The following is a 26,269-nucleotide window of genomic DNA, read 5'->3' as shown; positions in this document are numbered from 1 at the left end:
GCTTTGGGACAATGTAATGTTGTGATAATGTGCTATACAAAAATAAATTTGTTGTTGTTGTTGATTTACCTCACAGAAGGTTTTTTTAGGTTTCTTAACGGTCAGCATCATGTTTCCAATAGACATACAGTCAACAGGCAAAAAAGCTTACTGGCCGCTGAATCATTTATCTTAAAATAGACTGGCTTTAAATTCCTCTGTTATTGTGGGGATTTTTGGTTTGTCTGTTTTGATTGAATTTGATTGAATTAGACTCAATCTCTAGCCAGCAGACACTGACATATTTCCATGAACCAGGAGAGATCATTCTAGTCCCGTGGTCCTCAGCCCATCGTCGTGAGCCAATAAGTGGCCCATATAATACGTTTTAGAAATATGATCTTTTTTTCAGTTTGCTAATATATGTGTACATTGGGGCATTACAAGGTATTTCACTGTGTAGATGGGGAGGATCTACGAACGCTCTGACTTGTAAGTAAGGTCACGCAGCTCTATTTTAGTCCTTCTGGCCCATTGTTCTGACCTGAGTAGGATGGAGAAGGACATGCAGGGGTGACAGGTCCTCCACTAAACGCAATCTGTGATCCTGGCCTCCGGGAGTCACATTCTGTCTGTTTTCGGGGACTGTGATCCCGGTCTGCGGGCGTCACATTCTGTCTGTTTTCGGGGACTGTGATCCCGGTCTGCGGGCGTCACATTCTGTCTGTTTTCGGGGACTGTGATCCCGGTCTCTGGGCGTCACATTCTGTCTGTTTTCGGGGACTGTGATCCTGGTCTCCGGGCATCACATTCTGTCTGTTTTCGGGGACTGTGATCCCGGTCTGCGGGCGTCACATTCTGTCTGTTTTCGGGGACTGTGATCCCGGTCTGCGGGCGTCACATTCTGTCTGTTTTCGGGGACTGTGATCCCGATCTCCGGGCGTCACATTCTGTCTGTTTTCGGGGACTGTGATCCCGATCTCCGGGCGTCACATTCTGTCTGTTTTCGGGGACTGTGATCCCGGTCTGCGGGCGTCACATTCTGTCTGTTTTCGGGGACTGTGATCCCGGTCTGCGGGCGTCACATTCTGTCTGTTTTCGGGGACTGTGATCCCGATCTCCGGGCGTCACATTCTGTCTGTTTTCGGGGACTGTGATCCCGATCTCCGGGCGTCACATTCTGTCTGTTTTCGGGGACTGTGATCCCGGTCTGCGGGCGTCACATTCTGTCTGTTTTCAGGGACTGTGATCCTTATCTCCGGGCATCACATGCTGTCTGTTTTCGGGGACTGTGATCCCGGTCTGCGGGCGTCACATTCTGTCTGTTTTCGGGGACTGTGATCCCGATCTGCGGGCGTCACATTCTGTCTGTTTTCGGGGACTGTGATCCCGGTCTGCGGGCGTCACATTCTGTCTGTTTTCGGGGATTGTGATCCCGGTCTGCGGGCGTCACATTCTGTCTGTTTTCGGGGACTGTGATCCCGGTCTGCGGGCGTCACATTCTGTCTGTTTTCGGGGACTGTGATCCCGGTCTGCGGGCGTCACATTCTGTCTGTTTTCGGGGATTGTGATCCCGGTCTCTGGGCGTCACATTCTGTCTGTTTTCGGGGACTGTGATCCCGGTCTGCGGGCGTCACATTCTGTCTGTTTTCGGGGACTGTGATCCCGGTCTGCGGGCGTCACATTCTGTCTGTTTTCGGGGACTGTGATCCCGGTCTGCGGGCGTCACATTCTGTCTGTTTTCGGGGACTGTGATCCTGGTCTCTGGGCGTCACATTCTGTCTGTTTTCGGGGACTGTGATCCCGGTCTGCGAGCGTCACATTCTGTCTGTTATCGGGGACTGTGATCCCGGTCTGCGGGTGTCACATTCTGTTTGTTTTCGGGGACTGTGATCCCGGTCTCCGGGAGTCACATTCTGTCTGTTTTCGGGGACTGTGATCCCGGTCTGCGGGCGTCACATTCTGTCTGTTTTCGGGGACTGTGATCCCGGTCTCTGGGCGTCACATTCTGTCTGTTTTCGGGGACTGTGATCCCGGTCTGCGGGTGTCACATTCTGTCTGTTTTCGGGGACTGTGATCCCGGTCTGCGGGCGTCACATTCTGTCTGTTTTCGGGGACTGTGATCCCGGTCTGCGGGCGTCACATTCTGTCTGTTTTCGGGGACTGTGATCCCGGTCTGCGGGCGTCACATTCTGTCTGTTATCGGGGACTGTGATCCCGGTCTCCGGGCGTCACATTCTGTCTGTTTTCGGGGACTGTGATCCCGGTCTGCGGGCGTCACATTCTGTCTGTTTTCGGGGACTGTGATCCTTGTCTCCAGGTGTCACATTCTGTCTGTTTTCGGGGACTGTGATCCCGGTCTGCGGGCGTCACATTCTATCTGTTTTCGGGGACTGTGATCCCGGTCTGCGGGCGTCACATTCTGTCTGTTTTCGGGGACTGTGATCCTTGTCTCCAGGTGTCACATTCTGTCTGTTTTCGGGGACTGTGATCCCGGTCTGCGGGCGTCACATTCTATCTGTTTTTGGGGACTGTGATCCCGGTCTGCGGGCGTCACATTCTGTCTGTTTTCGGGGACTGTGATCCCGGTCTCCGGGCGTCACATTCTGTCTGTTTTCGGGGACTGTGATCCCGGTCTGCGGGCGTCACATTCTGTCTGTTTTCGGGGACTGTGATCCCGATCTCCGGGTGTCACATTCTGTCTGTTTTCGGGGACTGTGATCCCGGTCTGCGGGCGTCACATTCTGTCTGTTTTCGGGGACTGTGATCCTTGTCTCCGGGAGTCACATTCTGTCTGTTTTCGGGGACTGTGATCCCGGTCTCCGGGCGTCACATTCTGTCTGTTTTCGGGGACTGTGATCCCGGTCTCCGGGCGTCACATTCTGTCTGTTTTCGGGGACTGTGATCCCGGTCTCTGGGCGTCACATTCTGTCTGTTTTCGGGGACTGTGATCCCGGTCTGCGAGCGTCACATTCTGTCTGTTATCGGGGACTGTGATCCCGGTCTGCGGGCGTCACATTCTGTCTGTTTTCGGGGACTGTGATCCTTGTCTCCGGGAGTCACATTCTGTCTGTTTTCGGGGACTGTGATCCCGGTCTCCGGGCGTCACATTCTGTCTGTTTTCGGGAACTGTGATCCCGGTCTCTGGGCGTCACATTCTGTCTGTTTTCGGGGACTGTGATCCCGGTCTCTGGGCGTCACATTCTGTCTGTTATTCGGGGACTGTGATCCCGGTCTCCGGGCGTCACATTCTGTCTGTTTTCGGGTACTGTGATCCGGGTCTCCGGGCTTCACATTCTGTCTGTTTTCAGGGACTGTCGCCAACCTTCACCTTTGAGTCACTTTACTGAGGCAACGCATGGCACAAGTTAGATGACTGGGCGTCAATAAGTCAATAAGTTAAAAAATGCACCATAAAGTCTGCCGCACAATACCTGCCTCACATCCATCATCCTGATTGCTCAGCATTTTAATACAAGAGCTCATTCTGTGGTCTCAAACCACCAGTGTCACGTCTGTCAGATTGACTTATTGAACAGATGTTCTTGTCCAAAGTGACAAAGTGAGGATCAGTGGGCAGGGTCAGCCAATGTCTCTGGAGCGATTGGGGGTTAAGGGTGTTGCTCATGGGATCACTGATCTGGCCATGGCATTTGAACCAGCGACCTTCTGAGCACCAGAATAGATTCGTAACCCACAGAGTCGCATAACATCCAGCCAATAAAATAGTACGGTGTTATGTCTGCAGAAAATACCTGTATTTTAAAGTGCATTGCAGTTAGGTTCTACAGAAACGTGAACAAACTGAAACCTTCACTTTTCAGTGTGCCATTACGCTCCGTGCATGGTCGTGCACATGCACTCTTGTTTACATACGACACTTATCCATGTGAGCAGAAGGTTACAGTCGCCTATGCGTACAGCGATGATATTCCATCAGACCCTCCAGCAGAGGGCAAATGTCTTCTTGGTCTGAATGAATTCTCTTCACTGCCAAGTATCCAGATTTGTACACTGAAATACGTCTGTGTACTTCTTCAGTTATGAGTTATATATCCCTAACTACAAGTACTCTTATATCCCTAACTACAAGTACTCTTATATTCCTAACTACAAGTACTCTTATTCTGCTCTTTCTTCACTGAGTTCTGCTCAGTGCTGCCACTTACTGGGACAGCTAGTCTCATGCGTAGCTGATGTGCACCAATGAACCAAAAGCTTGGTCTGCTCGGACAGCCTCCATGACAAAATTTGGTTCACTCACCCAGTGCGTGGCATGTGGAAAAGTGAAACATGAACTGGTCTTGACATTGCTCTCCATTAAATGAGAACCTCCATGTTCTGCTGTCATGGACGACAACCTCTGAACATGAAAAAACTGCAAGGATGGCCGTGTGTGTTGTCAAAGACAAAGGGTGAGAAACGTCAGGGACTTACCTCCACCTGCTTCACCATCAATGTTTCTTTCAGATATTTCCTGAAGGGATTTGGCTGAAACTCCTCTGAAACATCTGCCTCTGATGTTTTAGTTACAGCCCCCACAGGACGTATGACTCCAGGTTTGGTCTGTGGAGGTTTTCATGCCAATCAGAACTACTGCGACCCTCGGATGACCACATCTGTGTAATTACTCCTCTGGGAATTTTCCAAAAGGAATGTTTCTTCAAACATGGATAAAACATGACCCTCAATTGAAGGGGTTTCCAGTTATTCAACGTGAAAATCAGCAGTAGTTTGTGGTAAACAAAAAAAGAGTGATCGTTTCTGATCTGTGACTAAATCTCAGGACACTCAAAGCTACTAATATTGCAGATGAGCTTGGTCTCTGACACAGGAAAGATCTGCATTGTGACAAAATCCAAATGTAAATACACCATTTTGGTTATACCTGTATAACCATTAACGATGTTTTTTTTGCTGTTTCCACTTCATTCTACATTTATCTTAGAATTGGCTAAAAAATACCTCCGTGAATGCACCTACAATGGAGAATGTATTTTGACAGAACATTTGGATCTAATCACTGGCCCACTTCAATATGAAATAAAAAATGAAAACACCCACCAGATTTCTCTCCAAAGGGCTGGCTTGTTGCTTGTAGGAAAGGGCCTGTTTTGATAATAGCACATTCAGTCAGTGCCTGAAGCTATTTGCGGTGACCATACAGAGCATGAAATGAGTCTTTGTTCGAGTGATTACCGCCTTTAAGACTGATTTGTTCCCTGAGTGTCTTTCCGTTCCTAACTGGTTTTACCATCCACAGGCAGTGTGAGCTGGACCTAGCTTGTGTGTCATGATTCAGTGTCCTGCTTTCAGGGTTGAGTCTATAGTAGTGCAGAAAGAAGTGTCTCAACAATCTTTTTTAATAAATAACATAGCGGATGAGTCCTGGTAGTTTGTCATACATAGCAGCCCTTAAACTCTTATTTACAAAATCCTGGTTGATCTGTCATGTCTAATCGATGTCCTACAGCAAACTGTTTTTTTTGCATTGGTCACATAAGCCAATGGGAAGCCGGCTGAAGCATGTGGTGAAAATTAGTCATGTCACCTATGTTTCTGTAACATTTTCACAACACACATGCAGAAAGTCAAAGAGAAGGCAATCTGTGAGAAATATATGCTTTGCTTTGCCTTTTTCAGATTCTGTATGCGTGGGGGGGGGGGGGGGGCTTACATATTTAGTTTCACGTCCCGCTGGTCTTGGCAACAATGTGAATGCCTGTAAAGAAGAAGAAAAGGACCAAATTTAAGATCGAGATGCGAAATCAGTGATGGAGAATCAGTACGATGTCATGATGCCTATGTGTAAGTTAGGCTTCTCGCACCTTTGAAGGTTCAGGGCTCAGGGGTTTCGTCAGTGCTACTGGAACGGAGTGAGATCGCCGCTGTAAATGAGAGGGACACCTTCTTTGCTGACAACAAAAGAAACCACCCGATATTTACAGTTGAGATCACACTCATTCACACTCAAATGACTCTGACCGTGACTTTATGGTCTTCCTCCAAGCAGCACGGACTGCAGATCTGAGGAACATTCCTTGCTGTACTTACCATGGGCATGGTGTTCTCTAAGACTTCATCGATGGCGGCGTACAGCTCCTCGGACTCCTGCCTCAGCTGGGCTGGCGAGCAGATCTAGGAAATTCACAGGCTGTTTCTGCTCTGTTGGGTCATTGGCAGTGTTTCTCAACCCAGTCCTCGGGGAATCCCGGACAGTCCACCTTTTTGCTTCCTCTCAGCTCCCAGTGCACCTGTACCAGGTATTCGGTGTTCCTGAATGGCTGGGAGCTGGGAGGGAGCAAAAACGTGGATTGTCTGGGGTTCCCGAGGCCTGGGTTGGGAAACACTGGTCTGGGGAACGAAACTGGCTTTGAGACAAACAGCTCTTCTGCCCCTCAAACGCTTGGCCCATGTTTCTAAGATGAGTGGGCAACTCAGCTGAAAGCTGCCATCTACTTTTTGCTGCAGAGTGTTAACAGATTAGTGTGTAGGGCTGAGACGTGACACTGGGTCTCCGTTATGGCCCCACCCCGAAGGTTTCAGACAGGCGTCCGCCTTTACGGTCCTGTTAGGTCAGACTCCCAGCCAGCCCTGCGTGCCGTACCTCTCGGTGACTCTCCTCGCCGTTGTCTCCGGGCCTCTCCTGATTCTCAACATGATCATCTATTGCCTGTGGTTCACAGCCAGACGGCAAGTTTCATAAATCGCATTTCATATTATCCAGACAGTTTTGACACTTCCATTCAAATAAACATTTGTTAATTTGTAAGGAGACTGATGGACATGTTCATGAGTGTACTACCAAAATATTATAATTCTGTTTTTGAAAGTATATTTAAGTTTTTATATTTGTATTTTCTCTGCTTTTGATGACTCTTCTTCATACATTTATATTTCATTTAAAAGTTTTCAGAAACTGAAGTGAGTCATCATACTCTCGCTTCATTGTTTTGATTTGCTAAACCTGCCCCCCACTGAACACAACAGAGAGACAACACAGAGTTTATCAACTGACGAAATGCTATCCACATCTATCAAAAAATCACAGTAAATAAATCATGATCCTGTCATTTTATCACTCTCCAAAAATTAGGAATTCACAATAAATTGAAGTAACAGTAAATTTAAAGAATTTGTATATTAGTTACCTATTGTCATTAAATCAGGTACCAGCTATCACTAAATCACAGTGCATCGGGTACCCGCCATCGGAAAATCACAGTGAATCGGATACCTACTGTCAATAAGTCACAGTGAATCGGATACCTACTGTCAATAAGTCACAGTGAATCGGATACCTACTGTCAATAAGTCACAGTGAATCGGATACCTACTGTCATTAAGTCACAGTGAATTGGGTACCCGGCCTCGGAAAATCACAGTGAATCGGATACCTACTGTCAATGAGTCACAGTGAATCGGATACCTACTGCAGTGGTTCTCAAACTTTTTCAGCAGAAGGCCCCCTTATGTAGGGTGAATCCTTTTGTGGCCCCCCTCCTCAAAAAAAAAATCATGACGCAAAACATCCTCAAACTTACAATTTTACTTAATTTTAGATTTTAGATTCTGTTTGTAGTCTTTATTTCTCTGGTTTGTTAAATTTACATTTCACAAAATATAACATTGTATTAAAACAGTTTTGACAGTAAAACTAACATTGTCTGAAAAGTGCAACAAAAGTACTGAATACTGAACAGTAATTTATGATGTCCATAGCAGCGTAGTGTGCTACGTAAAATGTATATATTTAAAAAAATTTTATACTTCTATTTTTTTTTTAAATACATTATATTTTACATAGGTTGACAAGCTTGATTTACATACAGGTAATTTTTTTTTTAGATTCTACAATTTCGATGCGGCCCCCCTAGCGCCATCTGGTGGCCCCCCAGGGGGCCGCGGCCCCCAGTTTGAGAACCACTGACCTACTGTCAATAAGTCACAGTGCATTGGGTACCCGCCATCGGAAAATCACAGTGAATCGGATACCTACTGTCAATAAGTCACAGTGAATCGGATACCTACTGTCAATAAGTCACAGTGAATCGGATACCTGCTGTCATTAAGTCACAGTGAATAGCTTGTGAGAGTTTTACTTATACAAAGACGTTCTGAGGGCAAAACAAAAATGATTGGTTCAGAGAGATGACCAATCAGATTACAGAGGAGGTGGGTCCAAGCAACTAGAAGAGGTAGGACCAATCAATCAAATGTCTTGGTCCCACTCTTTCTATTTGCTTGGATTCTCCTCCTCGACAATCTGATTGGTCATCTCTCTGAACCAATCATTTTTCATTCTGCCCTCAGAACATTTTTTTGTAAGTGAAATTCCTACATGCCAGTGAATGGAATACCTGCTGTCAGTGAGTCGCAGTCAAACACAGTAAACAACTCACCTGCTGTTCCAGCAGGATGTTGTTGGTGGGAATGGCTGCCAGCGCTTTGTAGCCGGTCTTGATCTTGTACTGCTATGATCAAGAAAATTATCAGACATGCAACTGTGAACAAAAAGCCTGATAAAGACCGATGACTGGATTTATACACAGTGTCCTGGAAGCAGAATCTCCTCCAGTGATTAGAATGTAATTTCTTTGCAATATATTTATAAGGATGTTTACACTCGGCAAAATCATATCTAAAATCCGTAACGTTTTCACATGACTTTGCCGTAATAATTTTCTATCTGGAAAAACAATGATTTACTCACTGATTAATTCAGTACTGTCCTGTAATTCCCTCCATGGATACACTTGATACTGAAGCATTTTATAGGAATAAACAGGGAAGGACCTTTTAAAAGCTCATACCAAACAATGCAACTGACAACTGAGCAACACCATGAGCATGACAACGTAATCTGATTAAAAAGCGGGACAGAACAGAGAACCTACAATAGGCAATAGAGATATTTACTTGTATGCAAATGATCATCATGTTAAACTAATTAATGACTAATGACTACGACCTTCTCAAGTTCGGAAAGAGCTTAATATTAACACTGCCGTATAACAAGGTCGGGCTGATGTTTTCCCACTGGGCTCATTGCGATGGCTAAGAGGAGGAGCGAGTCCAGGCATGCACCGGGCATCGCAGGACATGCGTCACAACATGCAGCCACCCTGCTCAAAGGCATGCACCATACCTTCTTTTTCCTGCCCCCGCCCCCGACAGTGGAGCTGTCTGGCGTGCCATCCCGGGGGGTTGGGGAGGGTGATGAGACCAAGGAGGGTGGGGGGGAGGGGGGCGGGGTTATCCAGCCGGGTGCCGAAAGGGCGGAGCTTGATCTCAGAGACTCAGGGGGGTTTTTTGGAGGCGTGAGAGGGAGGGACCAGGAGCTCCACCAGGTGGGTGGCGCCAGGTGCTGCATGGATGATGCTGCAATACCGTTCTGCAGCGGATGCGGCAAGCAGGATTCCTGCACCTGCGTTACTCTGAGCAATGGGGGGTCTACAGGCCTGTAGGGGGCACCACTAGGCTTAAGGGTGACCAGCTCAGGCTTCGAGAACAATGGGGATACAGCTCGATGTGGAGGACTGGCCGTATGGGTCAGAGTCTGGGGATTGCCTTCAAGTCGTGGGGGAGTTTGTGAGATGGCAGGTGTTGCAGGAACTTGAGCAGAGGACGGTTGGGGTGGAGATGCTGTAGGCCACATATTGTTCTGGACTGTCACAACTTGAAATGGGTATAACCTGGGCGGAGAGCTCATGGTCTTCAGGGCGGGGAGAGAGGGCATGGCCTCTGTGGACACAGTGAGCCGCCGCTTGTCCTGCGGACTTGGGGACTGGGAGCGGGAAGGTCCCTGCCACAGGGAGGAGAGGCTGGAGGCAGCCGAGCATGCGGCACAGGACGACTGGCTCTCCGGAGTAACGGGCCAGCAAGGAGAGTATGGCCGGGTCGGCGTTGGGGCTAGGAGGGGCAGTCGGCCTTTCCGCAGGATGGCCGTGAGCAGCGAGAGCCGACTGGGGGGGACCTTATGTGCTGTCTTTGAGGAGAGGGTGCCGGCTGGCTGGGTGGCCGACGCCTGTGCCAAGCTGCAGCCTGGTGCCAAAGAGCAGCGCTCCACCCGCAGCACGCAAGGCGAGAAGCTGCCCGACCAGATGGAGGAGCACGGAGATTCAGTGCGGCTCAGCGACGCCAGAGAGCCTTCTGGTGAGTTCCGGCCGGGCTGGCTAATGTGCTTGGCACAGTCCTCCCAGGTGACAGACTCCCGGGACGAAGCTGGCGAGACCAACAGTCCGCCTGAGTTTGGTGCCTCGGTCATCGGTGCGAGGGTGACCCTCACCGGTGTGCTACAAATGCCATCTACAGGAGCTGAAGGGACGTCCTGGCATGGCCCAGGAACTGATCTGTGATTGGTGGAGCCTGGGGCGGGGGGAGTGTGAAGGCCGCTCGTGCAAAAGTGAGGCATGGTGTTCTCTGTATGAGGAGCAAGCCGGCGATCGGAGGCCGACGTTTTGGTCAAGTGATCGGCGGCCATTTTGAACTAAGAAGAAAGAGACATCAGTCCTCGTTAACAGGAAGACTTCACCTAAGGAGCACGTCCACTGCTGGGTTGCCTTGTTCTCCCTCCCACATCGCGGGGGCTTTAAGAGCAGTGACTGAAACCACAAGGTGTCTCACCCAGCTGTTCATTATCAGACAGCAACCTTAAATATCAAAGGGCTTTTCAGCCTTTTATTTCAGCTTCATAGCAACTATTTTGCCCGACACAATGCAAAAATACATACCTGTCATCAGAGGAAAAATAAGAAGGAATAGCCGGAATGACCATAAGTCAGTGCTCAGCAGTCAGTGTTTACACCCATGAAGAATCACAGTAATTTGAGCTGGAAACCTTCCTGCCGGCACTGACTTGAGATTCAAGGGGATCGCAGTTTGTCCTGACTGATGACGGAAACCTGAGATTATCTCCCTAAGTAAGTAAAAGGAAACATCCTGGTTTTTCTGTGTCACCTTTCTGCCGGCGACTCTGAAGTTTAAGGTTGTCTGAGGGTCAGAAACAGGTTCCCCTCCTTGCCATAAGGAACACACAGCTGCCAGCTTCTCAAGTCAAACGTGTTACATTCCACAGTGGATTGACTCACCGGTGACGGTATCTCGCCTTTCCCGGAGAGCTCATCTGGGACACGTTGGGTCTGGGCAGCTCCGGCGTCCCCCTCATCAGAGTCCCCGATAAACACGATCTCTGCCCTGTACATGCCGTGGTCAGCCTCCTGGCCTCCTGAACACTGATATGATCCAGGTTTCCAAGAGAAACAGATAAACAAAGTGGAGTGTGTCCGTGAGGGTAACTCTTCCCAGCCTCCGCTCAGACCAGTACCGGTCCTCACTGACCATTCCATGGCTCATTCCATATTTTTATATATTTTTTACAATCCTTGACACATGTGTTTTATTTGCATCAGAAAAAACGACAACAGTTAAACGTATGAAATACATTCTGCCGACTGACCTGCAGCCAGCTGTCCCTCACCCGGCCCAACACAATTTATCAGTCTGCGGAATGTATACACAGCGTGAGCTGGTCCGCAGCCGTCAAAGGGCTGGGAGCCCCCGCCTAACTGTGTGTGCGGGTCCTTGTATTACACGGTCAGGTGACTCGGTATCTCTAATGCCCCCCGCCCCCCCCCCCACATCATGCTGGCTATGTAGCGGATAAGCTGTTAGAAGACAAGAAAATAGAAAACATCCAGGGACAAATGCTCATTGAAAACACAGATTTACTTAAATTCCGTCAAGCCTTTTCAAACTTTAACACTGGGCACGGGGTGCATCCTGTGAGCCTGAGCAGTGGACAGCGAAAGCTCAGCAGATACACAGTAATTACCAGTCAGCCACTAGCAGGTCACTCATACCTCGGTAGACATTGCCGAAGGCTCCCTGCTCCGTCCCTTCGGTAGAATTCTGCTCTTTATCTGCAGTTTCTTCAGAACCGGCACAAATGTGAATGGCAGGACATCGGAGGAAACCTGCAGGCCACACAGGAGGAACAGACCCTCAGCTCCTGCTGTAATAATGCTTAAAAAAAAAGCAAGCAGGGAACAAGGCAAGCTGAGGAGATCAGCAGTGCCACAGCTGGGATACAGTTCAGCTCGTAGTTACAGCCCAACCTGAACGACCTGCATGAAACAGGTTGAAGGTCTTTCACTATCAACTTCTCTTCATTAAGTTTAATTTCCAGCAAAACAAAATCACCAGTAAACTGAAAAATAACACCAGCAAGGATTTTGCAGATGTTTAAGTATTTACAGCATGCAACAGAAAAATGATAATCACACTCCTAAAGCACAGGTCTCTTTTAGTTTATATACATAGACAGAGAGCTGATCTGAACAGAATTATAAAATGCAGCTTTACCTTCAGCTTATTTCTGGGTTTGTGTGACTGTAGGATAGAAACCCTTAAGAAAAAAGAATGGTGATCTTCTGGAAGTCGTTGGGTCTGTTTTGGCCAGAACAGAAGCCTTATTCACTCGGCATGCATATGTAGGAGGTGCACAGACCTTCACTGTTCTCCATTCTATGCACGGCGGCTGGGGGTCACACCTACTATTCCTGCCTTTCAAAGATTCAGGCTTTTAATATTCCATAAACACTGTACTTTGGTTTGAAACCTTCTAATCCGCTTATATTTTCTTCTTAAATTTAAACTGAAGAATCAGTTCTTAACATACATGCAGGAGCACTTATTGCACAAACCATATCCAAACTTAACCTAAACTAACCTTAAACTTAACACAAAATGTAATCCTATCCCAAATTCTAACCCAAACCCAACATAAGCATAACCGAAGCTCAGCTCTGAGAAAATCATCCCTAACCTAGCCTGACTGTTATAAGAGAAGAAATCCTACCCCAGTCCAGCATTAATATTAACCCAAGCGTTAACCCTAACCCTAACCCTAACCTGAAGCCTAACTTAGCCCTAACCTGAAGCCTAACTTAGCCCTAACCTGAAGCCTAACTTAACCTTAACCTGAAGCCTAGCTCTAGCACTAAGAACAATGCTAAGCCTAACTGTATAGTTCAGGTCCAAAGTCCAGACCAAGGTTTTGTATCAACTAACCATTGAGGTCCCTGTGACTGTGACTCTTTATACTCAGCTGGTTGGTTGAAAACAAACCTTGGTCTGGACTTTTAGTCTTTGGACCTGAACTACAGGACTTTGATGACAACAGAAGCCTAGCTGGTGGAAGCACTCCATACTCTACTGTAATTTTTCCAGCAAATTTTACAATTCAGTTCAGCTGTTATAGTAACTAGGTGTGAGCTGTATAGCCGATTGAAATTAGTATCCGGTGCTAATAATGTGTTCTTTCTAAAGCCGATTGTCAGTTGAACATTACTGATGAATAATCTCACTAATATGCTTAGACTTCCATGCATTTTCAGCAAGCTACTTCAACTCAGCTGCATTTAGCAGGAAACACAGCTCTCTCCCACGCACACGCACACAGTCACACAGAAACTGCTACAACCTATTAATGATTCGTGTTCAGTTTCACAAATCATTCCAAAAAGCAAATTTAGTTCATGTCATACCTCTCATATATTTAGTTCATATCACATCTATAATATATTGGAGAATCCCACATTATAAAAAAAAGCCAAACTACAATAAAGCAGTAAACCGTAATACTGTACCGTAATAAGTACTGGGAAAAACACTATGGTTCATATATGGACATTCATATGGGCACTTCAGCAAAAACTGACAGCTTTGATTAACCCTAATCTCAATCATAACTTTAACCGTATGCTAACCTCAACTCTAGCCCAATCCCAAACCTAACCGCTAACCCCAACAGTAACCCTACCCATCTCCTTAATGCTAACACTAACCCTAATGCTAATCCTAAGACTTAAAGTTTAAAGTTTTAAGATCACTTGCTGATTACTGATATTCAGAAACAGCCACCAAATAAATGCCTTTCCTTCATCCATGCTGTAGTTACAAATAACCATCTGATGAACTGAAAAACTATACTTTTTCCACACTTCTGTTTTGCTGTGAACACGTGTTTAGTATTTGTCACATTTCATTTCAATACAAAATTATCACCCAGATTAAGTTACAACAATTAAAATCAGACACTTTTCAGCATTTCTAAGTAAATCCACATTTTTTAAGTATGAGTTTGAATCTTCCTTGTTCTGCTATAATATAAATTCAGTTAGTAAGATAATCTCGGTTTTATAAGAATGTTTTTGTCACTTATGTAGCGATAAAAATATCCAGCATTTATTTGAGTGGGTAATTACCTAGCTTAATTAGGCTTGGTTTATAAGTAACTAGAGTATCAGTCATCTGTCTACAAATTTATCCCAGAGCGATTTGTACGCGCCTACAGAGCCCAGCTTGTGAGCAGTGTGGATTTGCGGTTGTGAATTGGACCCTGGCACCCTGGGTAGTTGCATCATAAAAGGCAGGAGGATGGAGAGAGATGGACCGGCACGACAAGCTGCTTGCGGCTCCACAGATAAAGCTTGCCTATTTCCATTACTGGAAGTATTAAGGCTGTAATGAGCGTGTCATCCTATTTGCTGCAAGGCTAGCGACCGGTATCCAGGCATGAAAACACATTGTGCTAGATTTTCTGTATAAATGTTCCACAGTGTATCCTATCTCTGCTCAGAAGAAGTGTTCACACCCACTAAGATTGCATCTGATGAAGTCACACTATTTAACAATTTCCTCTATTAAGCCGAAATTAGAATGACATTTCTTGGCAGGAAAAGGACTCGGGTCATGTGTCACAGAAATGACACCGGACATCTGGGATGGTTACATGGTTGCATGTCGAGTGAGTATCTACACTGCTGCTTGCTGATCATATTACCCAGAAGGGGACTCTGTGGAAAGTTCTCATTCCTGCCTGAACATCTCATTCCCATTCGTGCTCATCAGACTAAAGACTGGCGTTGATTAATATGCTGACCAGCCTTCTAATCATAATCAGAAGCCTGGCTTGTGGAAGCTAGCGTGTCTTATGAGGAAAGCATTAAGAGCCAGTGTATAAGCTAGCACATCACCTCAGCTAGCTGAAGAACTTAATTAGTGGTTAAATGAAGCATTCTCCAGTCCTGGCTAAATGAGCCGCTCTCCAGTCAAGTCTGTCGAGGAAGGAAGGCAATCAGACAATCAGTGAATGGCATCAATTTCACACACAAACGATGAGGAATAAAACCCCATTGTAGACCGTGACTTCATGCTGGATTTAAATGTCCTTTCATCACGAGTAACGATTTAAACTTATCCCTTATTTGCTGTCTGGTTACGAGTTCCAAGCAAGTGCATCTGAGTAAATCTCTTGGTTGTTATTTCAGTGACCGTCGCTCCAGCCCGTGACCTGGGTTTCTGTGTTATACGCACCATGGGAACATGGTGCCGTAATGTCAGCTGATGGGAAAATAAAGTTGTTCAAATACAGAACTCTGAGTTCTTGTATGCGTATTTGAGGTCTTTTTCCAAGAGCTGCCTTTGAGCTCTGCTAACACACAATAACTACTCAGGAGGGGAGTTTTTCCAGTTATGCTTTTCCAGTCACTTCAGCAAATGGACACCAAAAACTGACTCTTTATATCAAAGTCTTTCAAATTGCATTCTGTCGGGGAAAGACAGTCCATACAAATCAAGAGTCAGCGAGTGAAGACTATAACTGTGAATCGACGATATCTGTCTCCCCGGGTTGTTAAAGGCAGCGTGATCTGCAACATCGATTCTCAATGTCAGCTAGACGTGCTCATTTAGCTGGGGGAGGGAGTCTGAAACGCAGACACTGCTAGTGGACGTGGGATGCCACTAAAAGCAACAGACAGGCCACGGGCCACGGGCTGCTACCGTGCCCCCCTAGACCGGTGGTGTGCGAGAGCACGTCCCTGGGCTTTCACCTGCCCCCCCAGGCAGGCCGCTGGTGTGCCGGAGCAGCAGAGGAGCAGCAGAGGAGCAGCAGCTTTGACCTGCCCAGTCTGATATCCCGCTAAACAAGACGCCCAGCATTACTTACATAGTGGCTGCTAGTTTTTGGTACCACTTTACAGTAAGACTACCTTATAAGGGACTTATGAATGTTTATAATCATTACTACCATTTATAAGTGGCAAAAAGGAGCTTTATTGTAAAGTAGTACATGAATAAAAACACTTCTGTGTTTTGCCCTGTGTATTGCTGCATTAAATAAAAAAAATTATAATATATACATGATTGTATAACGTATGAGTGAATATAGAAAATTGATGTATGTATGGATAGATGCATTATATTACCACAGAGATTAAAAATAAACTCTTATAAATACTATTAAACTAAATAAAAGAATGTAAATGTGCGTGCAGAAACGGAGACATCCTGAGGCCTTCCTGACAAACTGTTCTGCTGCGTCTTTGTCTCCTCGGCCTCGTAGCTACAGTAACATGGAAAACAGCTGATAAACACAAGGCTGGGGAGCTTCAGCCGGCGGGGCTGAGTACTGCTGTCCGTCCCAGTGGTTTAATTGCTTCAAATATCACCACGGTCACAATCACCCCCCCTCCCCGGATCAGATTTCCCCCTGTCCCTGTCATCTGAGGAACTCTGTGTCTCTCCCCCAGGCCAAACACCCGATGTAAACATGCTGTTTGGTCTCACTTCAAAACAGAGGGACTCCACTTCTTTGTCTCTCATTACTACAGGAAGCTTACAGGGGTAGTAAAATAACTATAACCTGTCTATTCAGCAATACTAAAGGCTCAGCCCTATGCTAAAGGCTCAGTCCAATGCTGAAGGCTCAGTCCTATGCTAAAGGCTCAGCCCAATGCTAAAGGCTCAGCCCTATGCTAAAGGCTCAGTCCAATGCTGAAGGCTCAGCCCTATGCTAAAGGTTCAGTCCTATGCTAAAGGCTCAGCCCAATGCTAAAGGCTCAGTCCTATGCTAAAGGCTCAGCCCTATGCTAAAGGTTCAGCCCAATGCTAAAGGCTCAGCCCTATGCTGAAGGCTCAGCCCAATGCTAAAGGCTCAGTCCTATGCTAAAGGCTCAGTCCTATGCTAAAGGCTCAGTCCTATGCTAAAGGCTCAGCCCAATGCTGAAGGCTCAGCCCTATGCTGAAGGCTAAGACCTTTCTTAGCCTTTCTTTCTTCTTCCTGCAGAGGTATATGCAGTACATATCCAGTATCTAATACTCCCAGTTCTATTCCTTAGTTTAATAAAGTCTAAACAAATAAATAAAAAGGTTTTACAGTACAATGTATATGAAATCATTTAAATGTATCTGGGTTGTTGTTTTTCACTGTTAGTAGTGTTTACTGGGTCTGATGGGGTTGTGCAGTGTTTCAAAAGAAGATTTCTTTGCTTAATCACTTACATAGCAGGTTGACAGAGGCCAGGGACGACTGCAGTCTCAAAGGGATAAACACACTGATTTGGGGTAAGACTGACACTCTAAGGACAGGGCAGGAAAGGATCTCACAGACGTTATCTGAGAGCAGAGTAGCTCTTCTCACAACACTGACATTCATAATACTTGCATTTAACTGACCAGGTAATAGAACTACACATATGTAATAGATTCAAATTACCTGGCCCATTTTTTGACTTGAAAGAGAAATTTAAAGAATGATGCATCACAATCATTCGCGGTGAGCTCACCAAGCAAAATAAAATCGAAATCATCACTAAATATAATGAAGTTAAAAGGAGTGAGGGCAGAGCAGCAGGTCATTAAGGTTTGAGTCATGATATAAAAAGAACACAAGTAATAACTTATTTTAGTGTACTCCGCACGTTACTGCATTTATTGTTACGCAAATTAATCTTTATAGTTAAATACACTATATAAATTTACTGGGCTGGGAGTACGGGGTCATAGTGAGTTAGTTAATTATGGGGCTAGCTCAGTGTTGCGTTTGCAAGATGTTTGCCCTTCTGGACGTTAGTGTCCAGTCGGACTTCATCTGCGAGCGATGTAAGCTAGTGGACTCACTCATGGTCAAGGTTCGCGACCTTGAGGAGCAACTGGCTCGCATCCAATGCAACAGTGAGTTAGATGAGCTAGTTGATACGCCGTTTAGGGAGACGGTGTGTACGCCACTAACGGGGGGGAGGGAGAATGAAGAGCAGAGAGGTCGAGAGAGCTGGGTGACCGTAGGTCGTAGACGCAGGAAAAGGCGTACACACGTTACAGAGGCGGCATCACCTGAGGTGTCTGTGTCTAACAGGTTTCAGGTGCTTCCAGCTTTAGAGCCGGAAGGGACTGGGGAAGCAGGTGGGCCCTTGGGCACTGAGGAGCCCCCTCCCCCCAGAAAGAGGGAGGTTGTGGTAGTGGGGGATTCAATTATTAGGGGAGTAGACAGTTATGTGTGCACGCGTGATAGAGGGTCCCGTACGGTGTCTTGCCTGCCTGGTGCCCAGGTAGGAGACCTTCCAGATCGTGTGGACAAGCTTTTGGCCCCAGCTGGGGTGGATCCAGTTGTCGTGGTGCATGTTGGCACCAACGACATAGGCAAGGGTAGAAGGGCTGTTCTGCAGGATAAATTTATAGAAGTCGCCAATAAGCTTAGAAGCAGAACGTCCATGGTGGTATTTTCCGAAATACTCCCCGTGCCACGCGCAAGTGAGGCTAAGTTAGCTGAGATAAGGAGATTAAATGCGTGGCTAAAAGGATGGTGTAGGAAAGAGGGGTTTAGGTTTATGGGGCACTGGAAGACCTTCTGGAACAGGTGGGACCTGTTCAAGCCGGATGGGTTGCATCTGAACCGGAGGGGAACCAGTGTACTGGGAAGGCGTATTTGTAGAGTAGTTGAGGAATGTTTAAACTAGGGACTGGGGGGGCAGGGAGGTTAGTTAAGTATGTAACTGGGGGGAAACGGAAAGCCCAAAAAAATCATATTATAAGTAGGCACTGTAATAAGCCTACCCTTTGTTGTCTGTATTTAAACGCCAGGAGTATTAGGAATAAAATTCATGATTTAGAGGCTCTTATCTCATCGGACTCTTATGATATTATAGCAATAACTGAAACGTGGTTGAGTGATAAGGATGGACAAGAATATAATATGGATGGTTACACATTGTTCCGTAAAGACCGTATAGGTAAGAAGGGAGGTGGTGTTGCAGTATATGTAAAGGAAATCTTGCAGGCAAGGGAGCTTACTGATATAAGTAAAAGTACGGAAGCTATATGGGTAAAATTAGATGCTACAAACTCAAATAGCCTAATTGTCGGTGTTTGTTACAGAGCACCCAATGTAGCTGCTGAGGAAAGCAGATTGTTATACAGTGATATTAGGATTATGAGCAATAAAAATGATGTGGTAGTTATGGGTGATTTTAATCTACCGGGGATACAGTGGGACATTGTTGCTGGCTCTTCTGAAAATGAACTTGAGATGGTGGAATTAGTACAGGATTGTTTTTTTACTCAGTTTGTTAACACCCCTACCAGGGGAGATGCCATTCTTGATCTTGTTTTGTCTAATAACCAGGACAGGATTGGTAAATTAGATGTTTTAGAACCACTTGACAGTAGCGATCATAACATGGTTAAATTTGAGGTTAAGTTTAGTGCCCGAAGAGCAAAGTCCAAATCAAAAATATATAATGTTAGGAAGGCTAACTTCAATTGTATGAGATTAAAACTAGAAACCGTGAACTGGATGGAGTTAAATAACAAAACTGTTGAAGAGACATGGGAATTTTTTAAATGCACATTATTGCAAGTACAAGAGGACTTCATACCTGTTTCTAGCAAGAATAAATCTAGGAAATTGCAACCTAGGTGGTTTAATAGGGACATAAAGTATAAAGTAAGGAGGAAAAGGGCTTTGTTCCAGAGATGGAAAATAACTGATGATGACATAATAAAGCAAGAGTATCTAAATCTACAGGCTGAATTAAAAAATGACATTAGACGAGCTAAAAGGAATGTCGAAAGGAAGATCGCATTGGAGGCTAAGGATGACGTTAAAAGTTTCTTCCAGTATTTTAACTCTAAAAGAGCTCTAAAAGCTGAAATTACTAATCTGCAGGATAGTAAGGGTCTTATAATTGAAAACGACATTGACATAGTAAATGAGTTCAATGATAGTTTTGCACGGGTATTCACTGTCGAGGACACTAGTAACTTACCAGTTCTTATTACTAATTCAACATCGTCTATAACTAATATATATATAACTGAAGCTGATGTTTTGCAAAGCCTAGCTAAGCTCAAAATAAATAAATCACAGGGCCCTGATGGCATCTTACCTATAGTGTTAAAAGAGATGAGGGATATTATTTGCCGACCCTTAACATTACTGTTTCAAAAATCCTTATCTGAAGGTGTGGTACCTTCTGATTGGAAGCATGCCAACATAACGCCCATTTTCAAAAAAGGGGATAGAAGTAATTTGTCAAACTATAGGCCAATCAGTCTAACTTGTATAACTGGTAAAGTTATGGAGGCTATAATCAAAGAGAAAATGGTAGATTACCTGGACTCAAATAACATTTTGAGGGATAGCCAGCATGGATTTAGGAGAGGTAGATCCTGTTTAACAAATCTGTTGGAGTTTTTTGAGGAAGCTACTCAGGAAGTTGATGATAAGAAGGCCTATGATGTCATCTATTTAGATTTCCAAAAGGCTTTTGATGTTGTTCCCCACAAGAGGCTCTCACTTAAACTCAAAGCGACAGGTATTTTAGGAACTGTAGCGACTTGGATTGATAACTGGTTAACGGATAGGAAGCAGCGAGTAGTTATAAGAGGCTCGATGTCACAGTGGGCCTGCGTTCATAGTGGGGTACCGCAGGGTTCAATTTTAGGACCACTTTTGTTCCTAATTTACATAAATGATATAGACACCAATATATACAGTAAACTGGTGAAATTTGCAGATGACACCAAGGTGGGTGGTGTAGCAGATACTGAACTAGCGGCTCAGCAGCTACAGCGGGATCTTAATTTAATTAGTGACTGGGCTGACACCTGGCAGATGAAATTTAACATAGACAAATGTAAGGTACTCCATGTAGGGAGCAGAAATATAAAGTACAGGTATTTTATGGGACCTACTGAAATAAAGGTAGCTGATTATGAGAAAGACCTTGGTGTGTATGTTGATGCTTCCATGTCTCATTCTCGCCAGTGCGGGGAAGCAATAAAAAAGGCCAATAGGATGTTGGGGTATATCTCCAGGTGTATGGAGTTTAAGTCAAGGGAGGTAATGCTAAGATTATACAATTCCTTGGTGAGACCTCACCTAGAATATTGTGTACAGGTTTGGTCACCATATCTTAAAAAGGACATAGCGGCCTTAGAAAAGGTGCAGCGTAGGGCCACAAGAATGATTCCTGGTCTTAGAGGAATGTCATACGAGGAAAGGTTATTTGAGCTAAATCTGTTCAGCCTCAAGCAAAGGAGACTGAGGGGGGACATGATCCAGGTCTATAAGATTCTAACAGGTTTGGATGCTGTTCAACCGAATAGTTACTTCAGCATTAGTTCAAATACAAGAACTCGTGGCCATAGGTGGAAATTAGCGGGAGAACATTTCAAACTGGATTTAAGGAAGCACTTCTTTACACAGCGTGTAGTCAGAGTATGGAATAGTCTTCCTGATAACGTAGTGCAAGCTGAATCCTTGGGTTCCTTTAAATCAGAGCTAGATAAGATTTTAACAACTCTGAGCTATTAGTTAAGTTCTCCCCAAGCGAGCTCGATGGGCCGAATGGCCTCCTCTCGTTTGTATAGTTCTTATGTTCTTATGTTCTTATGTTCTTAAGAATGAAAAAATCAAAGATGGGGAATCCTGCAGAGTGACGAGTGAGCGGGGGGGTTTCTCAGCCTCAGCGACGGCTGCGGTCCACAAACTATTCAGAGTTTCCTTCACGAGGAGCCTGTCCCTCCCTCACTCCATCGTAATCGGCAGAGTTGTCATTCTATTGCATATTATTATTAACCCCAGTGTCTGTTTTTTGCCTGTAAAATGTATTTTGGGAACAGTTCTAAATGCTCGTCCATCTCTTCAGGCTGCTTGTGTCTACAGGCATATATATATGCGTGTCATTTATTTCTCAAACACTATAAAAGGACCACATCACTCCCACATCACATGAGCCTTATATATATATATATATATATATATATATATATATATATATATAAAAATATATATATATAAAAATATATACACACACACACACACACACACACACACACCAAAGCAAAACCATCAGAACACACATCAGGTTTTGTGATCAAATTGTTCCACAGGTAGATCTTCCCACAGTGTTTTTACAAACAGAACATCTGACTTGGACCCAGTCATCACTAAACGAAACAAGCGAAGATTAAACACACTTCATTTCATGGTCACGCACCAACGCTGCACAGAAGCTGAGATTAAACACACTTCATTTCATGGTCACGCACCAACGCAGCACAGAAGCTGAGATTAAACGCACTTCAAGCCAGAAACCAGCACACGACCTGGCGACCCACTGATCACACTCCCTGTTCTGCCTCCTTTCTCTTCCTAGTGAAGCTACATAAAATTATGGATAATCTATTTAAATCATAGCAGAGAGCCACCTCAGCCCTCAAGGTCATCGGCAAGGGACACTGCCATGCACTAAGTCCATCTCAGCTGTCCTCCTGAGTCTCAGGGTGGCTGCACTCCTTGATGGTTCCTCACCTTCCGTGAGCCGTCTCTGCCACTCCCTGAAAGTGGTTCCCGGGAATCCAGAGCCATTTCTCCGTGACATCAGGTGGACAGTTTGCTGACAGCGAGTGGTTCTCTGGTCTGCTAGCTGCCGTTCCCAGCACTTCCCCAGAGCATGTCCAAGACCAGCCCTCAGTCGTGGCATTAAAGTTGCGGCAACGTTCCATTTATAGCTACACAAAAGCTACAAATAGCGTGAGAGTGGAGGCCAGCCTGAGGGACCTTGGAGAATAACACGGAGCATTACTGGCCACAGGAAAGACCTCCAGGACCTCCAGGTGTCCTCCTCAGGTGTTTCCCATCATGCCTTACATCACATTCAGGAACCGGGAGCAGGCAGGAGGCAGCTTTGGATACTGTTTTCTCCATTGTTTCAAAACTAGCTAGACTTCTCAGTCTCCAGGAGAGAAGACCCATATTAAAATGGAAGCTTTGTACGTGCTGGTGTTTCTGGGGCAGTAACAGACGTCACATCTGTGCTGAAGCATAATGATCTGACGAGGGCAGTTAATCACTTTAGCAACCAACTTTCCTCTTTAGGCCTGTACATCTGTGTTCAGCATAATTGCAGGAGAGAGACATGCAGAAGAGTGAGGGTGATTCTTTTGTGTGAGTTATCTAAAAGCTTTTTGTGTCGTATTGATTTATATGATGTGTGAAATGACGCAGTAGAGCTATCAAGTTTAAAGAATGAGTGGATCCCCTCCCCCAGCCCCCCATCAAACAAATGACATTTGTATTGGAAAGGTGGGTGAAATCTGAAATATGTCTTGGAAATGCTAAAGATGAGACATGCAGAGTAATTTTTCCCTTTGAATGCAGAAAAGGCAGGAAAGGCTGAGTCTGACAGACACAGTCACTAATGTAATGCTGTCAAATGGTGATGAAAGAAAACACCCTCAGTTCAAAGTCAATCTTCCTGTTGTTCTTGTAATGACACCCGGAACAAAGTCTTAAAGGGGCTGCTTTCATCCATCCATCCATCCATCCATCCATTCATCCATCCATCTTCTGACCACTTGTCCTGGTCAGGGCTGCAAGGTGTATCAAATAATTAACCCACAAATGTTTTTCCCAATGCAGGGAAAAAGAAGGATCGCACTGATTGACAGCTGTTATCAGCTCCTGAACAGTTCCAAAATATAGTACTATTAAAAAGGCATCAAATCACACCATCAGCCAGAGTCCATGTGTGCTCAGAGGTGACCGGGATGCGGCGGTCGCCGTGGTGACCGGGATGCAGCGGTTGCCGGGGAGAAACCCGTGCCATAAGCAGAGAGCCTCACGCCCATGGCTCGTCTTTAGCCACTGTCTGCTGGGTCTCTAATCATGCATGCCCCCACTTACCTCCAAATGGCCCCCCAGGCTCATTTATTACCCCCAGTAAGCAGCCATACCGAGATACTCGTGTGCATTTAGAGCGAAGTTCAAGATAATGAATCACAAATCGTTTAGGAACACTCTGGAACATTTGCCGTGGGCCGTGCACGCCCAGCCGGGTGACAGCAGGCATCTGGCCCGGACCCTAATCCCCTGTGAGTGTTATGTTCTGCACCATGCCACCCAGCCCCACGGCCAGCACCTGCCACTGTCTGTCAGTCTATGTGGCGTCTCAGGAGGGAACCCTGTAAATCCGATGCTACCTGACGAACAGGCCGACACACTCTGGGAAAATCTCACCTGCTTATGCCCCCCGTGATAATCAGACTAGCGGATCGTCAGCAGGACATGCTGTCAGCGCTGCCAGTTATGCGTAAGATGGCGGCTGAAGACAAGTCCAAGGCCTGTGTGTGTTTGTGGAATCATGTCCAGGAAATAAAGAGGCAAAAGAAAATTAGCTGGCAAGTCGGTGCCCCTTGGAAATTGGCGCTGTAGGCTGCCGCTTATATCACAGACTGACCCTGGTTAATTCTTAAATCATCAATATAAGAATTCAAGCATTGGCATCCATGGTGGGAGGGATTACCACGGCAGTCAATCACTTTCTCATCTAGCCCAATGTAAACCAATAAAGTAATCAATGGGCGGGACTAGAGTGAAGCAAGCAACCAATGGGCCTGTGACTGACACGGCACATGGCAATCCCGCAATACACAGTCATGGTATCCCCCTTGGAAACCCCACTCACTGTTGTTATCACTTCTTTATGTAAATACTTAAAATGACAGTCACTGTCCTAGAAAAAGAGGAGTTTAATGACGTTTAAGACTAATAACATTTTTTTACAACAATCCCAGAGAAGATAAAGGCCACAGCATCCTGTCCTAGAGAACAATACGGTGTGCAAAGTGTCTGTAGCAAGGAGGGTAGGACAGCCTCTTCACACTCCTGCGGTTTAAATAAAGTTCACAGACGCAGTGTTTTGTTGCAGGTGGAATATAAAGAGCGGAAAATTGTGTCATCTTTACACGGCTGAGATGTAACCTACCTGGAGGTAATCTAACAAACAGAAATGGTATCCATACTTACATTTCAGTGGTCCTGAGAAATATTACAGAGGGTGTAAGTAAAAGCTGAAATGTTCTCATCACAAGAAGAACCATGAAGCATTCTGCCGATCCCTGGAGTTTCGGTGTGAATGATGTTATGTTACAGTGTTATGGGAGGGCAGGGGTGATGGGGAGCTGAGGATTCGGATCAGACTGAGGGCAGGATTATCGTGCACCATCAACCAATGAACAGGTTGAACCCCCTGTCTGTCTGCTACGTTATTGGTTTGCACCGGGCTCATCCAGGCAGTGACTGACAGCAGAGAGTAATTCCATCCAGTGCCGGTTCCTGTAGCCTCACCTACACGCAGAGCTGAAAGGCGGAGGCTTGTATTTCCCACGGCGCCGAACGGGTTTGGCAGCTTTCTGCTAAACTGTCGCTCATCAAGACAGCAGCAGGTGGTAGGAACTGGCAGGCCGGCAAAGGGAGGAAGGGCGACAGGGATCGAATGTCAGCTTCGGGAACCTCTGGCAAACACGGAGCCCCCCCCCAAGCGAGAAGTCATTACGCCCCCCAGCAGCCCACACCAGAGCCTTCTGACAGGCGCTCACTGGTGACTGTGACTCCAGCCGACTTTAACGGCACGGTGATGTCACACTGCCACCGCCCACATGTCCTCTCAAGGGACTCTCCGGCGGTTACGGCATCCCGGCAACGGTGACATGGCTGTTAGCAATCCTCCCCAAAATAATCTTCAAGCAGGCCGGCGGACAGTGGCACAGCATGTTATGCAGTTTCTCTTACCTCCTTTGTACTAAAGAGCCCCCCCCAGCCCCCCCAGCCCATGTGAAAGATAAGTTCAATGCCTCCCACAATAGGCCCAATAAAATGATGTGATGGCGATATGCCACAGGGAGCAGCGGCATTCAAGACGAGCACCAAATTACAGATGGATGATGACCGTGAGGCTCTCTGCTCTCTTCGTGTCTCTGGCTGTGCTGCGCACCTTGGGTGGGACAGCCATGGCTGCTGAAATCAACAGTGAACTGAGCTATGCTCTGAGCCGCTCGAGTCTTAGAAATAGTGAGTGTCGTTCATGGAAGCTTCCAGAAGCCGAAACTCTTTTCAGATGACTTTAGAACCACCCAAAGGTGGTTTAACTTCCCTGGAGAGAGT

At 45.9% G+C, this 26,269-nt stretch overlaps 1 protein-coding gene across 8 annotated transcripts in view; it reads right to left on the bottom strand.

The window, feature by feature from the left end:
* The window catches only part of mlip (muscular LMNA-interacting protein), a 29,581-nt gene extending 3,690 nt beyond the window's left edge, over nucleotides 1–25,891 (bottom strand). Inside the window, exons 1-11 of one of the 8 annotated variants that reach the window (XM_072709334.1) lie at nucleotides 25,133–25,891; nucleotides 11,841–11,954; nucleotides 11,070–11,213; nucleotides 9,128–10,468; nucleotides 8,382–8,453; nucleotides 6,587–6,652; nucleotides 6,034–6,117; nucleotides 5,808–5,894; nucleotides 5,657–5,701; nucleotides 5,044–5,088; nucleotides 4,417–4,545 (exon numbers count right to left, since the gene is read on the bottom strand). In XM_072709334.1, the coding sequence (XP_072565435.1) occupies nucleotides 4,417–4,545; nucleotides 5,044–5,088; nucleotides 5,657–5,701; nucleotides 5,808–5,894; nucleotides 6,034–6,117; nucleotides 6,587–6,652; nucleotides 8,382–8,453; nucleotides 9,128–10,468; nucleotides 11,070–11,213; nucleotides 11,841–11,852 (2,025 nt within the window). In that variant the 5' untranslated portion in view covers nucleotides 11,853–11,954; nucleotides 25,133–25,891. Of the gene's footprint in view, nucleotides 1–4,416; nucleotides 4,546–5,043; nucleotides 5,089–5,656; nucleotides 5,702–5,807; nucleotides 5,895–6,033; nucleotides 6,118–6,586; nucleotides 6,653–8,381; nucleotides 8,454–9,127; nucleotides 10,469–11,069; nucleotides 11,214–11,840; nucleotides 11,955–12,342; nucleotides 13,021–22,636; nucleotides 23,322–25,132 lie in introns of those variants that run through there. The other 7 variants (XM_023829103.2, XM_023829102.2, XM_023829104.2 and 4 more) reach the window with 7 other exon arrangements.
* Between the last annotated feature and the right edge of the window lie 378 nt (nucleotides 25,892–26,269).

The sequence above is a fragment of the Paramormyrops kingsleyae genome, chromosome 3 (assembly GCF_048594095.1).
Source record: "Paramormyrops kingsleyae isolate MSU_618 chromosome 3, PKINGS_0.4, whole genome shotgun sequence".
NCBI lineage: Eukaryota > Metazoa > Chordata > Actinopteri > Osteoglossiformes > Mormyridae > Paramormyrops > Paramormyrops kingsleyae.
Note: the sequence above shows the minus strand (reverse complement) of the source record. Positions and strands in the feature narration are given on the sequence as shown.